Source organism: Phyllopteryx taeniolatus, chromosome 5 (assembly GCF_024500385.1).
Source record: "Phyllopteryx taeniolatus isolate TA_2022b chromosome 5, UOR_Ptae_1.2, whole genome shotgun sequence".
Lineage (NCBI taxonomy): Eukaryota > Metazoa > Chordata > Actinopteri > Syngnathiformes > Syngnathidae > Phyllopteryx > Phyllopteryx taeniolatus.
Genome location: NC_084506.1, coordinates 23,774,297 through 23,797,903, shown reverse-complemented (window position 1 = coordinate 23,797,903; position 23,607 = coordinate 23,774,297). Strand labels below are relative to the sequence as shown.

General features: G+C 40.7%; 1 protein-coding gene across 6 annotated transcripts in view; it reads right to left on the bottom strand.

Annotated features, from left to right (window-relative positions):
* Positions 1–23,607, bottom strand: part of kif21a (kinesin family member 21A) — a 50,346-nt gene that overhangs the window by 12,883 nt on the left and 13,856 nt on the right. For 3 of the 6 annotated variants that reach the window (XM_061773972.1, XM_061773975.1, XM_061773974.1), the window contains exons 2-19: positions 20,824–21,046; positions 19,565–19,747; positions 18,819–18,959; positions 18,613–18,747; positions 15,622–15,798; positions 13,560–13,675; positions 13,293–13,488; positions 12,827–13,016; positions 11,673–11,739; positions 10,576–10,773; positions 7,616–7,706; positions 7,352–7,469; positions 5,427–5,615; positions 3,207–3,406; positions 1,831–1,938; positions 1,673–1,741; positions 1,458–1,597; positions 244–388 (exon numbers count right to left, since the gene is read on the bottom strand). In XM_061773972.1, the coding sequence (XP_061629956.1) occupies positions 244–388; positions 1,458–1,597; positions 1,673–1,741; positions 1,831–1,938; positions 3,207–3,406; positions 5,427–5,615; positions 7,352–7,469; positions 7,616–7,706; positions 10,576–10,773; positions 11,673–11,739; positions 12,827–13,016; positions 13,293–13,488; positions 13,560–13,675; positions 15,622–15,798; positions 18,613–18,747; positions 18,819–18,959; positions 19,565–19,747; positions 20,824–21,046 (2,686 nt within the window). The other 3 variants (XM_061773977.1, XM_061773973.1, XM_061773976.1) reach the window with 3 other exon arrangements.

Sequence of the window (23,607 nt, the reverse complement as noted above, 5' to 3'; positions counted from 1 at the left end):
AAAAAATCATTGAAAAAAGATGGCTATTTTGAAAAAAAAAAAGGCTAAAATAAAAATAAAAATGAATACAGCATACATAAATACCACTCCAGCTTCTTGACCACCTTCTCCTTGCACTTGGTCAACACCTCACGTTGCTCCAAAAGAAGATGCTTCATTATGCGAACAACAGGACTTTCTGTTTTCCTCAACATGTTTGTTTGCTGGGAGCTAGCTCACAGTTTGCTTTTTCCACAAACCTACCTTCAGTAGGCGGTTCATGTCATTCTCCATGTTGGAGATGGTCATCCTCTGCATGATGACGTCAGAGACGCGTCGCTCCAGAGACTGCCACTTGTTGCGGGCCATCCGGGTGGAGTAAAGCCCGCCGGCGCGCCTGGGAGAGGACCTGCACACAAGGGGAATGGATATGTCTGTTTTTAACCACTATTGTTTATTCCGCACCACAGGACAGCAAATGTCACTGGAAGGCTCTGACTCAGAGCAGCTGAGAAATTACTGTTTTATGGCAAATCATCAAACTTTGCTGACATGCTCCACCCACACACAATGATGTAATGTTTCACAATTTAGTCTTGCCCATCTGTCTTTTATACGAAAATATAATTTACTAACAATCGGACAAAATAACTATAACATGTTTGTCTTTGACGGACACTTGGAAATGGAAAAAATGCCTCTGAATGGCCACTGCAAACCAAAATGGCAGGCTTCCTGTGTGTTTGTGGGCATGGCCCAAATTTCATGTTACCAAATCAAATTGAGATCGCGGGTTGAATTTTAAAAGATTCTGGGGTGCACTACTGAACCAACGGCGAGTCATCACACTTCACCGCCACAAAACCAAAATAGCAGATTTCCTGTGTCTTTTCCAGTATGAGTTCTTGAGACTCTTTTTGTGGTCCTACTCAAGATAGACATGTCTACCAAATTTCAAATTTCCAAGTCAAACTAGCTTTGGGGTCTCAATTTTCAAAACATTCAGTGGCACACTACCGACTTACACTACAGTGAAGCCCTATACAAGGAATAGATTCAAGACCCTCCTGTAATTGGTGAAAGTCCGGAATATAGGGATCAAATAAAAACGTTTAAATGTTTTTTTATTTGAACACACACACTCACACACACACAAATTGCAAGTATAAAATACGGTATACAGAAAACACTGTACATATAATATATACTTTAAGAGGCGGGGCGATGGTGGGGTGGTGTGTGATGTCTGCGAGTGTGTGTGTAAGTGTCTGGGCATAAGCTGTGGCCGACAGCAGCTCCTGTGTGAGTGCGCTCATTGTTCACTCACCGTTTTGCTGGCGTTTAATAAATGACTGAAAAGTACATCGGCAACTGTGGGTCGCCTCTCCCACATGTGTGGACATTACAGTGCATAAGTATACTGTAAAAAAATAAATAAAAGTGAATTACTTAAAAAAATATAGCTAATAGAGACGTACCTAGTGCCATTGGCAGCGGTGTGTCCAGAGTACATGCGGACGGGGGGACGGTGGGCTGAGTCCTGGTTGGGATCTGGCAGGTTGATCTTCCGAATGACCTTCCCCGAGGTGGGCCTGGCCTGCCTTCTCAGAGCCGTCACCTGACCAAAGATACGGAGGACGCTTTAACGCCACATGCCCAAAAGAGGACCAAAAAAACAGACACTAAAACCCACCTCCTCTGTCTTTCTCCTGAGGATGAGCTCCTGCTGCCTCCTCTGAGCCTCCAGCAGCTTCAGTTGGTGCTGAGGTCGGAGAAAAAAAAAAAAAGGCGGCAGCCATCCATCAACGGTGCATCCGGAGAGAGGTTGACCACCATGAGGCGTTCACTGACCTCTTGTTTGCGCTGGTCCTTCTTCAAGGAGGCGATCTCCCGGTTTCGCCGGGACTCGTTCATGCGGTTCTTCTCCTGCTGCTCCTTCATCTGCTTCATGAGGCGAACCTAACACAACAAACAACATGAAAGTCAGATTCAAAAACCTTTCCTCTGGCTTTTATCTGTGTGTGTTTTTTGTTGATGTTGTTTTTTTCTATTGAATACAACACAATATACAAGAACAATACAGAATATAGTGGTCAATAGTCTAAATACATACAAACAAATAAATGAAAACAAAGAGATTACATTAAAGTTTAGTATTAAGTTTATAAGTTATAAGTTTAGTTATAAGTTTAGAGAGGGAAGTCTGGGCGCCCCTGCTAAAGCTACTGCCCCCGGTGACCCGACCTTGGATAAGCGGAAGAAAATGGATGGATGGATAGTCCAGCGGTGAGCAAAATGTGGTGCTCAATGGCCAACAATGGGAATGTGAAATATGTAAAATAGTCTATTTGAAAAATAAATTCATTCATTATCATTTTTTAAATGTATTATTGATAAGATATCCTTTATTGATCCCCAGAGTGGAAATTAAGGTGTTAGAGTAGTCAAAAAATAAACTTTTATATGAACAAAATAAAAACTGAAAGCAAATAATAAAAATGAATTAAAATAAGTAATAATATTGAAGAAAGAAAACATTCCTTGTTAATGAGAATATTTTTCTTTAAAGAATATAAAACCAGTTGGTGACATCGAACTGCACGTACTCAATGTACACAAACAATTTTTTTTTTGTATTCAAATACATTTACTATGTGTTTTTCAACAAGATTAAATATATTTAAAGAATGTGGGAGGGGTAAGACTACAAACCTAAATTCCAATTAAGTTGGTACATTGTGTAAAACGTAAATAAAAACAATACAACGATTTGCAAATCCTTTTCAACTTGTATTCATTTGAATATACAACAAAGACAATATTTAATGTTCAAACTGATAAACTTTGTTTTGTTAGTTTTGAATTTGATTCCTGCAAGATGTTCTACATGACTAGGAATGCTGACGAATGCTAAAAAAAAACCCACCTGTTTGGAACATTACACAGTTGAAGTTCATCAGTTTGAACATTAAATATCTTGTCTGTGTAGTGTATTCAATTGAATATAGGTTGAAAAGAATTTTAAAATTGTTTATATTTTACACACGTTCCCAACTTCATTGGAATTCGGGTTTTTATAATGCATTTTTTAATCTATTGTGCGTGGGTGTGGAAAACAAATCAAGATAAACAGAGGTTGACTTTATTTTAAGTTCCATTATTTCCTGCAGGGAAATTCTTAACAATTTTGTTCCACTTTATGGATGTTCCAGTGTTATGAGTGTTACCTTAGTCTTTTTCATATCGGCCACGTCCGTCTGGAGCTTGCGTAGCTGCTTTTCGTACTGCGACTGGTTCTTGAGCAGGCGGGCGTGTTCCTTCTGGGCCGACTGCAGCTTCTGCAGCTCCTTGTTCATCACGCTCAGCTTCCTCTCGTACTCAGTCTTGATTTTGCGGGCCTTGTCGTCTGAGCCGCTTTCCACAGAGTCTGAAGAAGAAAACGCAGTCAGTGGCAGGATGTAGTAATAAAATACAAATCCTTTGTTACTGTACCCAAGTATATTTTTCGGGCATCAGTACTTCATATAATTGTATATAAAGTGAGTGTAAAAATTTATTTTTGTACTTATACTTACTTTTGTACATAAGTGCATTTCAGTCTTTACTTTTTTACTTTTATTTAAAGGCCCCATGCCACTTTTTTTCATAATGTTTGATGTCCTTTTGTCAGGTTTGCAAGGTCATTTGAGTTGGAAATGCCCAGAATGTCCTTTTTCAAGCTATTCTCGTTGGTCTTTCACGCCTGGCAGATGGATGGATTTCTCATTAATATGAAAGATTTAAATAAGTTTAATTCTGATTGGATCGCTCAACTTCCCCAATTTAAAGATGGAAAACAGCTTGGGTTTGATTGGTCCATATCATAACATCTACTAGCCTCAAGAAGCTTGGGGCAGCCAAGCATTCATAGCGACGTTGTGTCCTTTGATGTCTTACTATCATTGTGAAGCACAATTCACCAAGCGTTATTGGATTGTTGGCCCACTAATAGGGAACGTGATCTGAAAGCGGACATGGATGAAAATTAAGAGAGGGGGATATTTTGATGTTATACTTGTCATCCGCTCCCATTCATTTGAATTGACCCTGCCGCGACGATCATCGCTGGCGACAATCAATGCAAACTTTGCTAGTTCATCTACCAGAGTTACACTGAAAATGAGAAATATAGTTAAGTATTGTTGAAAAATGTAAAATGTGATGGCATGGGACCTTTAAGAACAGCATACTTCTGCTTTTACTAGACTTTTCTTACACAAATATCTGTATTTCTACTTAAGTACAGAGGGTGGGTGCCTTTGCCACCTTTGCACAAATCTATCATTAGTCTTGTACTTGAACGTGGTCAATGAACGAAGGTTTATGAAGTACTTCATATTTTGTGCCAACGTGAACTGAACTTAGTTCCTTTCAGTGTCACTGCATAAATCGGAGTGAATGTGTTCTTCTGTGGTTCTTTTGTAATACTGTACATAATTGTAAAAATTTATTAGGTTTTATGAGTAAAATTATTATTTGTATAGGGATGCTTTAGTTAAAACTGTGTACGATCATGATATGGAATTTATTTTGTTTTATAATATAAGCGGCGGCACGGTCGATGACTGGTTAGCACATCTACCTCACAGATCTGAGGACCGGGGTTCAAATCCCGGCCCCGGCTGTGTGGCGTTTGTATGTTCTCCCCGTGCCTGCGTGAGTTTTCTCCAGGTACTCTGGTTTCCTCCCACATCCCAAAAACATGTATGGTAGGTTGATTAAAGACTCTAAATTGCCCGTAGGTGTGACTGTGAGTGCGAATGGTTGCTTGTTTATGTGTCCCCTGCGATTGGCTGGCGACCAGTTCCACTTGTACGTCGCCTTCCGCCCGAAGTTAGCTGGGATAGGCTCCAGCATGCCCGCGACCCTAGTGAGGATAAGCGGTATGGAAAATGGATGGCTGGATGAAGAATAGATAAAATAAAATATTTTGTCAATATAGTCAGGCAGAGCTGCAAGGAATGCAAAGTTATCAATGTACTTTCACAATCATTCCTGTAATAATGTGTCGCGTCTTTTTGATTGCACATTACGGACAAAAGTCCTGTTTTTGTTTTGATTCCTCATTTAAAAAAAAGACCATTTAAGCAACACATTTTTCCTCATGTTTTTGAGATTGTAGGGTGAAAGCTGCAGCTGGCTACTAGTGTGGACTGAATAGGTGGCAACAATGGGAAAATTTAATGGGAATAGCTCGTCAGCAACATTTTGATAAAAACACAAAAAAAGAACGATGAACAAGTCGATTTTTAGAATGGTGAACTTAGGTCATTATGAACTGAACTACCGGTAGTTTATTTTCCGAAAGTTGAACTGAACTTGGAACTAGTTTGCGGAGAAAATTAACTTTCCCAACATTGTCCATCATCATTGGTCGAAACACAGGTTCTTGTAGAATAGGACCTTACTCATGTTCTGGAGGACTCTGTCTCGCTCCAGCTGCGTGTCCCTGATCTTGCACTGCAGCATCATCAGCTTATGCTCGTACTGCTGCTTGAGAGTGTGCAGGCGGCGCTGGCTGTTCTCCAGCTCGTCGATCAGCTTCTGCTTGATGGCGATCTCGCAGGTGATGTTTGCTAGGTCTGCCTGGAAGTTCTCTGCAGAAAACCCATCAAATCAAATCAAACTCTCCACAGCCAAATATTGTTCTCAAGTAAGAATACTGTTACTTTAGAGTGATATGACTCAAGTAAAAGTAAAACATAGTTCAAATAATTACTAAAGTACTCGGTGAAAAAAACTACAAGTACTTAGTAATGAGTGAATAACTTCTGATTTATTTTTTAAATCAGAGTATGCATTTAAAATAACTGAATTTGAATGTGCAAATTCAGATATTGCTGAGCAATATTAATCTAAAACTTAAATAAAATCTTTATAAAATAAAAAATTAAGGCAAATTCAGCTCCAAGAAATGGAAATATTGTTTCTACTTGTTAAACAGCACAATACTGTAGGCTCACCAGGCAGATTACAAGGAACAAGGCTGCAGTGGATATAAAAAGTATACACACCCCTGTTCAAATGCCAGATTTTTGTGTTGTAAAAGAATTTTGTCCACGGTAAATCATTTTACAACTTTTTCCGCCATTACTAGAATTTGTACAACTCAACTGATTTATTTTTGTACGATTTTGAGAGGGGGAGGTGTAAATAAACGACTGAAATAAACTTGAATGTGATTGACTTGGACTTGACGTTTTAACTTGCTCCACTCTTGCCCAGGTCACCAATGCAAAAGGGATGTTCGGGTTTAACTGGTCTTTTACTTGGCTTAATAAAGTTTAAATAAAATAAATACAAATAAATCTGGTTGCACATGGATGTACTCCCCCTTATAACTGCCATTTGGCTGTCTTCAGAAGTAACAGATCACATTCAAAGTCATGTTCAATTGGAGTCCACACACACCTCCCACCATTTAAATGTTTAAGTGCCCAAAACTGACAACACATGCATAGGGCCTTACAGAAAGATTATTTGCTTTATGTACTAAAATAACTGAATGAAGAAGCTGTTTGCTGACCAGGCGTAATGATAAAGTAAGTGAGTGAGCGCAAGAGCGAGAGAGAAAAGAGGAGGATGCATGTTTTACAGTTACTTGTGGCCATAAAATAGGGCAAATATTGCCATATGCACAGCCAAAACAACAAAAACATCTGCAACTTACCGCAAGGTGTATTCTCAAGTTATAAGTGGGCTGATATTTCCAAGTTTGAAAACTACGCTGTAATGTAAACACGAGTCGCACGTGGCTGTCACGACTCAGTTTGATTAGCCAACAAAGAACCAATAGCATGTGACTTTCATGTCGTTTGATTGGTGAGCTTGAGTCAAACATCACTGTGGTAACCACGGTGGGTTGGCGCAACGGCACCCAATGCGGAAGTCGAAAAATAAATTGCGCACACAATTATTGATATATGAAAGTAGCGAGGGGCATGGAGCTTATTGGAGCGGAGTAAAATTACGGTTTCTTCTTAACATAAAAACTTGCGTGAAAGTAAAAAGTATGCTTCATTAAAACTACTCTGAAAAGTACAATTTATCCAAAACGTTACTTGAGTATATGCAACGGAGCCGCGTTCCTACCCACATTTGATAGCAACTTTCATACATAAAATTGCGAAACAAAGTGCTTCACAAAAAATATAACAAATCACCAAAACCTTGCATTTGAACAGTGGTGTGTAACTTTTTATATCTGTTGTACATGCCTTTTCCAATAATTATTTTCTATAGGATTTGGCTTGGCTAAAACGGCCTTATGGTTAGGTGTGGTAGAGCCACCTGTTGCCTTGGTATGTACTTGACGCCACGTGACTACTCTCACCTTTCTCGTCCGACTCAGAGTCTGAATCGTCTGAACTGTCCTCAACCTCCATGTCTTCATCCTCCTCTTCATCTTCCTCCTCTCCTTCTTCGTCGTGCTCACTACCCTCCTGCGCATCCTCCCGGGTGATGAGTAGTCAGAGTTGAGATGATATTTTCACGTTTATTTGTCAATTATTATTTTTTATTTAATATATTTTTTACACTAAAATGTAAACTGCCTCTATTTCCCCCCAAGACCGTGTGTTTATGTGGCGCATCTCACCATGTCGGCGTTGTCGCTGGCTCGCTCGACGTTGTTCTCCTTGTCGCTGCTCTTCTCCTGCTCGTTGTCGGGAACGTCCTCCTTGCCCACACTGCAAAAATGAACCACTCATTTTTTATTATTTTATTAGCTAACTAAATTCCCTCATCATCATTATCACTAATATTGAGGCAAAAACACACATTAAGTCCTTGCTATGAGAGGATAATCACTGTCTTTTTAGCACATTATCAAGCTTTAGTTTCCAGTGTTATAGCAATGTTTCAGTTGTTAACACCAGCCACACGCCATACGGTACATACAGTATATCCATTGGCCACAATATTAGGTACACCCACTTTTGCCTTCACAATGATAATGCTCACTTTTGACATCTGAAATTCTAGTTATCACTGTAAAGGCAGCTTGTAGGTGAAAAAGACATGTTAAACCATTAATGAAACGATATAGTGAGCAAAATGATCACAGTTGTTTGTATTACTCACAAAATGTTATGTAATATAATATGTAAAGTTACTTCTAGGATTTGGTAATGGGAGTGGCACAAGTCAAACCATTAGGTACACTTGGGTAGCGTAAGAGAGCCAAACGCAATGCTCAAAATATTGCAAAAATACAAAAATATATATTTGAATATATTCATGTAAAAATATTGTCAGACAAATAAAAAGTATTAGGCAAAGAATAGTAAAAAAAAAAAATCAAATATTTACAAAAATATTAGACAAACTATTAGGGGGAAAAAATCCATGCATCCATTTTCTGAGCCGCTTCTCCTCACTCGGGTCGCTGGAGCCTATCCCAGCTAACTTCGGGCAGGAGGCGGTGTACACTCTGAACTGGTCACCAGCCAATCGCAGGGTACATACAAAGAAATAAAATACTAGACAAAAATAAGAAATAAGACAATAATGCATTTGACTATATCCAAATACTGAGGGAAATCAATAAAAAATAGAGGGAAAATTAAACAAAAATATTGCAATAAATAACACTGGACAAAAAATATTTTCATTTACACAATTTCACAAAGATATTTGAAAGAAAATACCAAAAATATGAAGACAAAAATATTTTAAAATAGTACAAAAATATGACAACAAACAACTACAATGTGAAATTCAAGCGGTGTATGACGTCACCAGCATTTGTTGGTAAAAACGATGTCATTTTACCCTTACAAGAAACAATTATAATGAGTAAAATGATCACAATTCTCAGTATTAATCATAATATGATATGTAGTATGAAGGGGAGGTCAGGGATTTGCCAATGGTCAAATACATTAGGTACACTTGCACAATGTCATAAGAACCAAACCATTAATGCTCAAAACAAACATTATACAAATATGTAAACAAAAACATTCACCAGAAAACTGTATTTGAATATATTCAAATATAAAAAAAATATTAGGGGGGGGGGAAATACAAAAATATGAAGACAAAAATACATAAACATTGTGAAACAGTAAAAAATAAATATATATATATATATATATATATATATATATATATATATATATATATATGCATATATATATATTTTTTTTTACAGCTCTGTTGGTTATCATTAATCCAGTGTACCTAATATTTTGAACGGTGAGCGGTGCTTAATGTCACTATCTTGGTGGTGAAAAATACAGTGTGTCAAACCATGAAAAGAAAAGGGTGACTATGCACAGCAAAAAATAGGGGGTGTAAGAATTAAAGCCATCTTCGATAAATGTTTTGTCCAAAATTGGTTAGCAACGTAATTTTTTTTCAAAACACGGAGATGTTTCACAGATTCAGCAACACAAAATCGTAAGAACCAAAATAACTTTTTACATGATAAAAAGCTGCAGCATTGATGGGCGAACAACAGGCAAGATGGAGGCTTGTGTTTCATGAAGATGATGATGAGTTCAAAAGTGAGTCGCAAAAAGGGCAGCAGGAGGGTGGAAGCCAACAAACCTGACAACAACCTCCTCCTCCCTCCTCTCTCGCTCCTCCAACAGCTGCTGGAGTCTTCAGGGGAGTGAGTGAAAGGTTACACGAGAAGGGAAGAGAGACGAGAGGAAGGAAGGAAGGAAGGAAGGGTGAGAGAAAATCCAGCTTTTGCCAGAGTCCAGGGTCTCTTCATTCCTCTCTAGGTCTTACAGCACACTAATGCTGTTCAAGAATACCTTTAATCTATATTCAAGCCAGTTCTATAAAAACAGGTGTCTGTGTCCAACTCATACTGCTTTTCTGTTTTTTTATCCTGGGGCTTAAGCAAGCTTCAGAATGATTATAGTGGTACCTTGAATTACGAGTTTAATTCCATTCTGTGACCAAACGTTTAACTCAATTTGCTCATGTGTCTCATCCATTTTCCCCATTGAAATTGATTCAAAATGTCATTAATCCATTCCAGACGCCCCAAAAAACACCATACTGTATTTTGTGTTTTAAATGAGGAAAAATAGCAATTTAACGTATTAAAACATAGGAGAATGTAATGAAATAAACTGGTGTAAGTCAGTCTACGTGTGACCTTGTGGGTTGTGGCCTACAGCAGGCCGCTTGCAACTGTCTGAATTTTGCATTTCTGAGTTTGACTGTCCGTGCCATTCAATAAACGACTAAAAGTGTATCAACAACTGTGGCTCTCCTTGCCCACATGCTAGGGCATTCTTTACAGTACCCTAACTGCTCGGTAATTTTTTCCACTTAACTCAAGCGGTGGCATAGCTGAACCTCGCTCGTAAACTCAAACCGAAAAATTTGCAACTTGGGGTACTCGTAAGTCACGGTAACAGAGGAACCCCGATCTGACCATGTCATCAGAAATCCGGTTCAATCACATAATTTTCAGCGTATTGGTCTCGGCTGAAAAATCAGATTTTTTTCATTTTCTTAATTTTTAAAGGTCACAAAGCGACAAACTTTTCCTACATGACAAACATTTTCAGATCTAGACAGTCAATCTTTGATTACCTTTTCTTCTTCTTTTTCTCTCGCTTCTTCAGCTTCTCCAGGTCCTTCTTGGCCATCTCGATGATGTCAGATGTCTCCTTCTCGGGGGCGGCGGCGGAGAAGGAACCAGGCCCGCTGTAGAAGGCCTGGCGGTTGGAGGCGCGAGAGAGGCTTTTGCGCAGGCTCTCGTTCACAGCCTCGCTCTCCAGAAGCTTGGCTCTGAGAACCAATTTCAATTAAATTAAATGTTATTTATACAGCGCCAAATCACAACAGAAGTAGAAGCAGTTCTTAAGTGAGAGGTATTGGGAATCGAACCTGCGCATGCGGCATGTACAACCACACTACTAAAAATGAGAACATTGAATGAAAATAGAGGGGAAAAAAAGACGTTCTAGAGCATGTTATGGGTGGGGAAGATTTTGAGCGCAAGGGGCACATTTAATAAAATAAAAATAGGTTGGTAAAATATGTAAAATGTTATAAAATAATTATATAATGTGCACCCCTTTAAAAATTATTAATACAAATTGTATTGTTTATTATTAATTTAATCATAATTATTTAATAAACTAAAAAACTTGTTTATTTTATTAATATAGTTCATTTTATTAACATGGCGGTATTTTATGTAAACACAAAATAATTCACTCATTTTTAAAACTTGTATTATTTATCATTAATGTATTAATGATTACTCAACCAATTTTTTAATAAAGTGAAAAACTTAGTAATTTTAGTTTTTATGTGAAATTGTTTTCAATAATAAAATGACCTTATGCTAATTTTAAACTTTTGTTTTAATTCTAATTAATAATGTTTTAAAAAATACAAATTGTTCCAAACATACAGTATTTTATTTACAATAAATAAACTATATAGTTTAATGAGATTAATAAATAAAACGAATAAATATTTTGATTAACCAATTTTAGGGGAAAAACAGCAAAATTAGGTTTAGGGCAGCAAATATTACAGGACTCTTGATGATATAAATGCTCTGTGGGTTCTATGAGTACAAAATCTAACAGTTTTAAACTCAAACGAGCCAGAATCGGCTGTGGTGCTCCACTCAAGGCTAAAGGCTACAAATAGCATCAGGCCCCTCCTGTGTTTACCTGAGGTCTTCAATTTCTTTGATGTAATTCTGAATCATGTTGCCAATTTCCTCTGTGCCTCCTTCACCTGAACAAGGAAAAAAAAGGGAATTTGTAAAATGTTTTTTTTTTTTTTTTTTTTTAAACATGATTAGAGACCTAATGGTATGCTAATAGCACGGTGATCGACTGGTTAGCACATCTGCCTTGAAGTTCTGACGACCCGGGTTCAAATCCGTCCTCACCTATGTGGAGTTTGCTTGTTCTCCCCGTGCCTGCATGGGTTTTCTCCGGGTACTCCGGTTTCCTCCCACATCCCAAAAACATGCACGGTAGGTTAATTGAAAACTTCGCCCGAATGTGAGTGCGAGTGGTTGTTTGTTTATATATGCCCTGCGATTGGCTGGGGACCAGTTCAGGATGTACCCCGCCTCTCGCCCAGAGTCAACTGGGTTAGGGTTTCAGCTCGCCCGCGACCCTAGTGAGAATAAGCGGTACTGAAAATGGATGGACGCATCGTACGTTAATAAGGACAGTTAGGTCCACCCTGCTGTATGCTAGCAGAGGGGTAGTTAGCGCTGTCCATCAGCTGATGGCTGGCTTGACAGCAAAAAGAAGCCTGATGCAAGAGTCCAGTATAGATCGAACAGGCAGACAAAGAGAAAGGAGGGTTTTTAACTTCTCACGATGATGCAGAGAAAGGTTTGGATTGCTCTTGGCAGTGGTGGAAGTTAAAAATTGATCAGCTGCTAACAGATGGCTATTCAACCTAAGGTACAGTTAAGGGCCAAACTGAAGACACAGTATATATTAAAACAATCAAGAGTATGAATAACTGAGTCAAAATTGTACTAAGATGTCTAACAGGAAGGTAGTAATTGCTATTAATAAGGATTGCGAAACGCCAGCTTCCTTACACGTTTGCATTTTTTCTTCTAAATCAAATCATCTGTAAACCACTTATTTTTAGGAGGTAATGTTGTATGATGAGTTTGAAGCAGTATTGAAGTGTTTTGGGATTATAGTTTGACGTATAATTAGGGTTTAACTATTAATAGCCTCATCGCTAGCCACGGTGTCTGCTCGCCAGAGGTTGAGCTGCTCTGTGTTTGTGTACTGAAAAGTCTGAATGCGATTGTTGTCTTGTGGTGTCAGCAGTGTTTGCTGGTACATACCCGCCCTGGCGAGAGCCTGGTTGGCCTGGTCGCTGAGCAGTTGAGTGAGTCGAGCCCGCTGGGCGTCGATGGTTTCCTGCATGGCTTTCACCCGCACGCGCAGATTGCCGTTCTCCGTCTGCAGCATGGCGTTCTCGTGGAACATGTCACTGAAGCTCTCCACGCCATCTTCGCCCGCCAAGCGTTTACCCTATGCAGGGGGGGGACAGCAGTCAATACAGTTTATAGTCTTTTAAAGGCAACATATTAGGGAAAATTGACCTTTTACTGTTTATCTACAAATAGCAGGGTCTCTACAGTGCCTGAGTTGGACAGTTTATAGGTCACAATGGTGAAAAAAGTTTTGAAATGATTTGTCTTGGTGTCGTTTTAAAAAAAAAACTAAAACTTGTACCGGGTTGTGTAGTCTTTTTATATCCACAGTATTTTCCATTTAAAACATCTCCTGTTTTTTCCCCACACTCACTGTCTTGTACTCCATGAGCTCCATCTGCAGTCTGGCGATCTCCGTCCTGAGTGCGCTGATCTGCTGGCTCGCCTTGTCCTGGTTCACCATCACCTTGTTCTTGATGTTGCGGGCGCGGTTGGCGTACTTGAGCGTGTTGAGCGTCTCCATGAAGTCGCAGTCAGACGGGCTGATACAGGCGATCATCACCGTTTGGCTGAGACACAAAGATACCTCTTCAGGGTGCTTTTATGGTAAAAAGCAAAGTACAAACTTGTCTCCACTGACCTGTTACCTCCCAAGGAGTCCTGCAGAAGTCGGGTCAGTTTGGAGTCTCGGTAAGGCACGTGCGAGGACCGCTTGCTGCGGTCGCCCAAAGCGCTGATGACGTTACCTAGAGCCAGCTTTAAATAACACAAAATGTGATAAAATAGTCAATAATAAACTCTACACAGTTTATTTATTGTGTTGAATAATTTAACTACTGAATACAGTTGTTTATGTAACATGGGTTCAAAATTGTGTACATGTTAGATGAATGGTGTTGATGCTTTGGTGATTATTCTTTGTCTGCGTTGTTAATGTTAAGGCAAAATGACAAAATATAATTATATATCCATCCATCAATTTTCTGTACCGCTTTATCTCACAAGGGTCATGGGCATGCTGGAGCCTACCTCAGCTATCTTCGGGCAAGAGGCGGGGTACACCCTGAACTGGTCGCCAGCCAATCACAGGGCACATATAAACAAACAACCATTCGCGCACAAATTCACACCTAAGGGCAATTTAGAGTCTCCAATCAACCTACCATGCATGTCTTTGGGATGTGGGAGGAAACCAGAGCGCCCGGAGAAAACCCAGCAGGCACGGGGCGAACATGCAAACTCCACACAGGAGGGGCCGGGACCTGAACCCCGGTCCTCAGAACTCCAAGGCAGATGCGCTAACCAGTCGCCCACCGTGCCGTCATAATCTATCTACTCTTTTATTATATTATTCCATAGTTATGTGTATTTTTAATACTTCAATAGTCCTTTGTTCTTGTGTGGCCTTTTTCAAATGTACTTAGTAGCTTAATAGTTTGATGCAACAGGTTGTAACTAGGACGACAATGATGTACAGCATGCGACAGCAATGACGTAAATAACCTGAGTTGGGCGAGAAAACTATTTTTCATTTTCACTGATGAGTGCACTTCCCTTCTCTCTTCTCTCTCTCAACCTCCCTTTTCTCTCAAGGACAAGATAACTGTGTGAATAGGTCTTTCTTTCTTCTTTCCTCATCTTCCTCCCATTTTTTCTTTGGTTTAATAAGCCATTGTTTTCTATGGAAAAGGGTGGCGTGCCCTCTCCAGGTCAGGCATGAGCTCCTGCCCCAAGTGGAGGAGTTCAAGTATCTTGGGGTCTTGTTTACGAGTGAGGGAAGAATGGAACGGGAGATTGACAAGCGTATCGGTTCAGCGTCTGCAGTGATGTGGACTTTGTATTGGTCCGTTGTGGTAAAGAAGGAGCTAAGCCGAAAGCCAAAGCTCTTGATTTACCGGTTGATCTACGTTCCTAACCTCACCTATGGTCACGATCTGTGGGTCGTGACCGAAAGAACAAGATCCCGGATACAACCGGCCGAAATGAGTTTCCTCTGCAGGGTGTCCGGGCTTTCCCTTAGAGATAGGGTGAGAAGGGTCATCCGGGAGGATCTCAGAGTAGAGCCGCTGCTCCTCCACATTGAGAGGAGCCAAATGAGGTGTCTCGGCATCTGATTTGGATGTGTTCCGGGCACGTCCCACCGGGGGAAGACCCCGGGTACGACCCAGGACACGCCGGAGAGACTACGTCTTTCGGCTGGCCCGGGAACGCCTCTGAATCCCCCCGGAAGAGCTGGATGAAGTGGCTGGGGAGAGGGAAGTCTGGGTGTCTAAAGCTACTGCCCCTGCGACACGACGTCGGATAAGCGGTAGAAAATGAATGGATGGATGGATGTTTTTCCATGCATCTCAGACACAAAGCAACGTGTAACCTCTCTTGAATGTCTCTCTCTTTGCAAAGATATTATTAAAACGACAAAGACAAGATTGTTTCCTGATTTAATTTCCAAAACATTACATCTCACAGTAAATAAATAAATCCAAACGAAATACCAGTCTTTGTTTCAAGTCCCTTGTCACCATTTTGTGGCATCTATAGCCAATTAAAATATAATATTCCATTCAATTGTAAAGTGGTAATGGTGCTGACTCACGGCCGTTATTCCTACATTAATCAAACTCATTAAGATACACTTTTATATGAGCGGAGTTCATGTATACATATCGTCCACTAGATGTCAGTGTGACACTATAATAATTCACCAGTCCACAGTTGATGGAAATGCCTTCCTTGGCTCGGTCTCCCGTGGCGCCAGTCCTCTTGAGCCTCTCGGAGCCAGCCAGGTCCACAAAGTGGAATTTGGCACTCAGCGTCTCGTACTCGTCCATGTCTCCATTGCCGTTGGAGACCTGATTATCGCCCTCGTCGGCGTCTTCGTACTGTGAGGGCCAAGAATAAAGAAGTGACGGGTCTTACTGTAAATACAGACACTACATGGCTTTACAAGTGAACACAATTACATTTAATAATGTTTATTTACTGTTTGTATTCATTTTGCGACATCTTTATATACATTTACAATAGTAATTTACTCAAAGGGCATCTGTAGGTTTAAGGAAACCAAATTTAAGACCGATTAATTCACTTGTTATAAGTTTTTTTAATACAAATGTATGATTAATGATAAATTAAGAAATAATGTTATTAATTTGTATTTTTAAATTGGAAATGTAAGACGAAACTAATTGGATTTATTCATTTTTCATTATTGTTTTAATAATTTATATATTAACATCTTAATTATTGTTTTAAATGTTACAAGTAATTTATTAATATGAAAAAATACAATTAAACTTTGTTTTTATTGTCAGACTAACCCTAACTCATTTTTAAGTAGTATATTGATTTATTACAAATAATAAATTAAAACAATTGAAAAATATTAAAATGGATAAATATACAATTCTTTATTTTAATTATTAACAATACAATAACATGTACAATTAATACAGTGGGTACAGAAAGTATTCAGACCCCTTCAATTTTTCACTGTGTTATATTACAGCCATTTGCTAAAATAATTTAAGTTCTTTTTTTCCCTCATTAATGTACACACAGCACCCCCTATTGACAGAAAAAAAATGGAATTGTTGAAATTTTTGCAGCTCTATTAAAAAAGGAAAACCTGAAATATCACACAGCCATAAGTATTCAGACCCTTTGCTCAGTATTTAGTAGAAGCACCCTTTTGAGCTAATACAGCCATGAGTCTTTTTGGGAATGATGCTACAGGTTTTTCACACCTGGATTTGGGGATCCTCTGCCATTCCTCCTTGCAGATCCTCTCCAGTTCTGTCAGGTTGGATGGTGAACATTGGTGGACAGCCATTTTCAGGTCTTGTCAGGGTTATTTTAACCAACACATTTGCACCAAGGAAGGAGACAGAAGTAAGAAATCAAGAAACCTGATTTAAGTAACTTTGCAAAGTGAGAGCAGCACCAGGCTTATCTCTCCCAACTCCTCTCAGGTGCCTGTCCCTGCGCAGCTCTTTTTATTAAGCTTGAGTAGGTGGTATCACATTCCATGACCTTTTAAGGATGTGGTCAGTGCCTGGAGGTGTGGGGGATTTATTGCATTGTGAAATGTGTATTGTAGCACTCCTCCAAACTGCTCTTGCTTCCAGTGAACAAGGGTGCTATCATCTCAATGCAGTTACAGCAACAATGTCTTTTTAAACGATAATATATAAAATTTTCCCATCAGGTCTCTCCAGAGATGCACAATTGGGTTTAAGTCAGGGCTCTGGCTGGTCCATTCAAGAACAGTCACGGAGTTGTTCTGAAGCCACTCCTTTGTTATTTTAGCAGTGTGCTTAGGGTCATTGTCTTGTTGGAAGGTGAACCTTCGGCCCAGTCTGAGGTCCTGACCACTCTGGAGAAGGTTTTTGTCCAGAATATCCCAGTACTTGGACGCATTCAACTTTCCTTCAATTGCAACCAGTCATCCTTTCGCTGCAGCTGAAAAACACACCCACAGCAAGATGCTGCCATCACCATGCTTCACTGTTGGGACTGTATTGGACAGGTGACGAGCAGTGCCTTGTTTTCTCCACACATACCGCTTAGAATTAAGGCCAACAATTTCTATCTTGGTCTCATCAGACCAGAGAATCTTATTTCTCACCATCTTGGAGTCCTTCAGGTGTTTTTTTTTAGCAAACTCCATGCAGGCTTTCATGTGTCTTGCACTGAGAAGAGGTTTCCGTCGGGCCACTCTGCCATCAAGCCCCGACTGGTGGAAGCCTGCAGTGGTGGTTGACTTTCTAGAACTTTCTCCCATCTCCCGACTGCATCCCTGGAGTTCAGCCACAGTGATCTTTGGGTTCGTTTTTACCTCGCTCACCAAGGCTCTTCTCCCCCGATTGCTCAGTTTGGCCAGACGGCCAGCTCTAGGAAGGGTTCTGGTCGTCCCAAACGTCTTCCATTTAAGAATTATGGAGGCCACTGTGCTCTTAGGAACCTTAAGTGCAACAGACATTTTTTGGTAACCTTGGCCAGATCTGTGCCTTACCACAATTCTGTCTCGGAGCTCTTCCGGCAGTTCCTTTGACCTCATGATTCTCATTTGCTCTGACATGCACTGTGAGCTGTAAGGTCTTATATCGACAGGTGTGTGGCTTTCCTAATCAAGTCCAATCAGTATAATCAAACACAGCTGGACTCCAATGAAGGTGTAGAACAATTTTAAGGATGATCAGAAGAAATGGACAGTACCCGAGTTAAATATGAGTGTCACAGCGAAGGGTCTGAATACTTATGGCTGTGTGATATTTCAGTTTTTCTTTTTTAATAAATCTGCTAACATTTCAACAATTCCGTTTTTTTCTGTCACTACGGGGTGCTGTGTGTACATTAATGAGGAAAAAAATAATGCTTTTAGCAAATGGCTGCAATATAACAAAGAGTGAAAAAATGAAGGGGGTCTGAAAACTTTCTGTAGTCACTGTACATATTTGTATTGTAATTGAAAATTGAAAACCAAATGTATTTAATCTCATTTAATTTTAATTGAATATGAATTACTCCTGGGCAGTGAGCAGTAGGTCGTTTGCATGAGATAGGACAGCCCCCTCAAAACCATTTGATTTCAACAGGGCTGTTTACAGTAGAGAAGGTTCCGTTATTCTTGATCCACTCAGCCTATTACGTCACCCCAAGAGAATAAGGTTTGCATATGGTGGCGCTTGACTCACATTGTCGGAGGAGGCACAGACTCGAACTTGGCATAGGTGGATGGTGAAGATGGCATGTGAACGAGAGCTCTGGACGTTCATCTGCGTGCTGGCAGTGGTGCGAGACAGAGCCCCCAGCTTCAGGCACTGCATCATCTGAATTAACAGTGACAAATATTAGGGACGTTATGAGAAAAGCTGCAAATGTTCCTACTTGGACGTCATACCTCGGCCTCGGAAGACACGGTGCGTGTGGTCACGCCCACAGTGTAGATCCCCCCGTTGGCGTCCTCATGGATCTTGATGTGAGATTTCTGCTTCCCGTCCCTCACAGAGTCAAAGAGATCCAGAACTTCCTCGTTGTAAAGCTGTACGGCGGCACAAAACACACCTCAAAAATGTAGTTAGGCAGCGACTCGCCCTACTCAATACAACCCCACAAAACTCAGTCAGCAGCGCCCCCTAGAAAGATGGAAACAATTAGCCCCTGACACAAGTTCGAACAAGCCACATAAAATTGGGTGCACATGCTATCATATAAGGACACACGAATAAATCTCAGAGATCCATGCCATAAATTGAGGAGCAAGCCGGCCATTTTGTTTCGAAGCCACCATTTCGCACTCAGTCGTATCCCCTTAGACCAATGATCAATGCCATGGAAACAGGAGTTCAGAGTATCCAACAATGATGACAATACATATAAATTGATCACTAATGTTCCTTGTTGTCGATCAATGATATTTCCATATTACATTGGACATTAGAGTCCTCTTTTTATCAAATGTTGAAGCCTTGGTGGAGGTAAAGGTAATATTTTCTATTCTGCTGTGTAGTTTGATTTGTGGTCGTCCACGTTTTATCACAGCTCGCGTTGCGGCTCGCCTTTTTGGGAATGCGAGCGCTGTCAAAGTGTGACGGAGCCGCACAAGTGTTTCCCGATCACAATGACAGCTGCCGCCAGGGTGGTTACCTCCAGGAACTGAGCGTTGATCTTAAACTCCGGCGCGGGGCGTCCCTGTTCCTGCGCAGCCTGCCGGCGCCGCTCGATGCCCCGGAAGAGATGGTGTACGGCGCGGGGAATGATGCCTAGCTCGTCGTCGGCAATGTTGACGTCGAAGCCCGTCCCCATGGTGTACGTCTTGCCAGAACCCGTCTGCACAGGCGGGGACGGAAAACAAAGTCAACACGTCGCAAAGATAGAGCTGGAATAGCAGACTACAGCAATTGAAAGCAATTATCACTGTCTGCCAACTACTGTAATTCCTTGTGTATAAGATGCACTTTTATACCCAAAAAAAATCTTCAAGTCAATCGTGCGTATTATACATAGATATAGTAAAAGCGAGAAAATTATTTCATAGTGAAATTAGGTATATGATCATCAGTGCACAAAGTAACACAACCTCTCCCTGAATCATCGTTGGTGTGAACAGTGAGCTCTAGAACTCTTCCCCTTGTCATAAAAGTCGGCTCTTTTGGGAATTTATCAGATACCGCAGCTTGGTAGAGGAAGGCTACACAAAATGTGCTGATGGGAGAATGGTGGCTAATGATGGCAATACTTTCAATACGATATCACATTTATGAGAGCACCACCCATGAGTCTTAGATAAATTCAAGGTTATATGAATAACTAAGCTTGCGACCACCTACGAGAGTTAGCATGTCTACGATAAGCAACAAATACTAGAGACTTGCTACTGAGACAGATATGGCTAACAAGCATGGCTAACAGGTCTTTTCCACGCTGTTGTCTCACAGAACACTTTTACTAATAGTAATTTTATTGTTGTTTGACATTTTGATTTTATTTCGAAAAAAAAAAATCAATTGTTCATTTTCTTTTTACATTTACTAATGTACCACATATTCTATGTTCTTTAAAAATAAAATGGATTGCGTTCAATTGAAAACGGTTGAAAGCAGAATCTGATACAGGCCCATGCCTAGCTGCAGTCAAACAACAATTTTATACATGACTTTATGTCATAACAATCTAGCAGGATCTCTGTGTAAAAGGCTTCAGGCTCTGTTTAAAAGGTAACGGAGTATAAATGTAAGGACTTGTCTTTTGAAATGCAGTATTTCTACGCAACCTCAGTGTGAAAGAGGTCTGCCGCCCCTTTAGCCATGTCGTGGCGATAGCCTGCTTTTCTGGGTTCTGTGCAAAAGGGGTGGTGATAACATTTACAGGATACGGTACAGTTGGTAATGTAGTCTGCGACTGGCCTGTCCGTAGGCGAAGACTGTGGCGTTGTATCCCTCGAAGCAGCCTTCGATTAGCTTCTCGGTGCACGTTTGGTAGATGGCGTCCTGCTGTGAGTCCATGTCGAACACGTAGTCGTATGTGAAGGATTTGTCCTTGCCCAGGATGACTTGAGGCTCGCCGGGCATCACGTACGTGCAAATGTGGCATCCTTCAATCTTCTCCCGCGCCAGTTGAGGGCGGATCCTGAGGGACAATACACATAAAAAAGGACAATAAAATTGTATGTCTCTGATACAACGATATAGCTGGATCTCTGTGTGAAAGGCTTGCAGTTGCTGCACACAACGGCAGCTATATCACACCTTCGTTGGGTTGTTTGTGAAAGTCATAGGCGGATATATACCAGATCAACTGTTGCACATCGAATGCACCAATTTTGCTGGATCACTGTGTGAAAGGCTTTGAGAGAAAGGCAATCTCTCACCTTCATTGGGTTCAGTGTAAAAGGCATGGGCAAAAAAAATGTGACAGCTACGATTACGTCGCAGAGGCACCGTTTTTGCAGGATCGCTGTGTGAAAGGCTTGAAGTCGCTGTGTGAAAACGCACACAGTGGCAGCAGTATCTTGCCTAGGTTCAATCTTAAAAGTCACAGATAGGTGCTGGATCTACCGTTATGTCTCTGATGCACCAATTTTGCTGAGTCTCTTTGTTAAAGGGTTGAAGTAGCTGAATTAGTGTGAAATATCTCTCTTGAAGTCACTGTCTGCAATAGCTCACCTTTGCTGCCTTCTATTAAAAAGTCGCAAGAGAATAAAAGTCTGACAACTGTTAGGGCACGAATGCACCAATTTTGCTGGATCTCTGTATGAAAGGACTGAAGTCACCATATGAAAATGCACACGCTGGCTGCAATATCCCTCCTTCGTTGGATTCTGCATGAAAGTCACAGGTAAATGCTGGACCAACTGTCATGTCTCTGATGCACCATTTTTGATGGATCTCTGTGTGAAAGGCTTAAAGGCGACATTTGAAAACACACACAGTGGTGGCAATATTTTGCCTTTACTCTCTGTGAAAAGCTTGTAGTTGCTTTGTGTAATATCGCACCGCCGCAGTGTTCTGTGTAAAAGGTACCGTACAAGCAAATAAATGTCGGCTCTACCGTTACGGCTCTGATGCAGCGATTTTACTGGCTATATGTATGATAGGCTTGGATTTGCTCAGAAAAACCGCTCTCACCTTTGCTGAGTTCTGTGAGAAAGTCACAGACGAACAACTGTTGCACCAACAATTTTCATTTATTTGTGTAAATCTCTTTCACTTCAATAAGGTTTCATTTAATTTGTTCCAATATTTAGTGGAGAATCCTGCTTATTGCTGTGTTATATTTAAAGGAGGTAGCTCTCCTGACATGGAAGCCCTCAATGGGGTTGAAAGGGACCTGGCAGCATTTACCATTTAGCGTGGATAACGGCCTCATTGTGCATCCAAAACAATGCCTGGGAGTTTGCACAGTGCGGTCATTGTGTGCCCGTAAGTGTGACACTGGATCCTGGCACTGAGCGCACCGACACCGTGGGAGCAACAAAGTATTGGGACACCTCCAGGTTGTTGTTGAGTTGTTTCCAGCTACAGTATGTAACATTTGTAATCTGCTACAGGGAGGACAGGAAACTCTTTGTTTCAATAGACTCAAACGTGTAATCCGGTCAAGAATCTGACAATTGAGGTGAGGTCTGTTGGCTAGTTTAAGACCATTTGTGCGGTAAGACCCCGGAAATGGGCAAAGTTGCTGAAAAATGTGGTTTCAATCGGACTAACCGGTGGCAGGTGCTTATATTTTCCATCACTCTAGGGGTGCTATAGAATACCAGGTTGTGAGGGGTTGAGTCCATGACGCCTAAAAGAGTCACTGATAGACGTAAAAAACAAACAAACAAAAACTATTTTGGGGGATACAGATACAGGGAGGCTGAATTAAGGTTGGAGGCCAGGCGAGGTTTGGGGTTGAAGTTGAGTGCTTGTACATAGACAAGTTGTCTGGGTCTCATCAGCCACTGACTGAGAGGCACTCAAGGAGGACACCCTCTAGTGTGTTGTTAACACAGCACTTGTTTGTTGTGCATCAAGCAAGTGCATACCAGAGCGCACTTCTTAGGTGCGCAACAGAATTCAATTGTTTGGTGTGCACCAGAGCTCATTGGTTCACTTTCTTTGCCCACGGCAAACAGGTGAACTCCGGTGGACACCAACAAAATGAAACCTTTGTTTATCATCAGTTTATCATCAGTTTATTTTTGAAAGGGGACAATGCAATTTCATAAAACACATGAAGTACACATGGTTAAAAAAGCCAGAATTAGCCAGAAGGCTAGTTTTCATCTGTAGTCCCCTGGCCATGATGTAAAAAAGCAGTAAAATACATCTACAAGACAATATAATACAGGATACATAATCAAACTATACTATTAAGAGAGAATAAAACCATAATTTTTTTGATCATAACAAAAAGACAACATAACATACTTGTCTTTTAGTGTTGGCAGCTATAGGTGTTAACTAGCCACATTTTCAGTTTTTTTTGTGAAGGCCTTGTATGTTGTAAGCAGTTTAGCCTCCTCAGGTACTGAGTTCCACTCACCAGCGCTCCTCACTGACCAGGCTGACTTACTGAAAGTGCTCCTGCGCAGAGGAATGAGACAGTCACCTCTGACAGAGCCTCGAGTGACACGCTCAGAGCTGTTTCTTTGGCTGATGAACTCAGCCAGAGGAGCTGGGGCCAAATCATGCAGTACTTTAGAA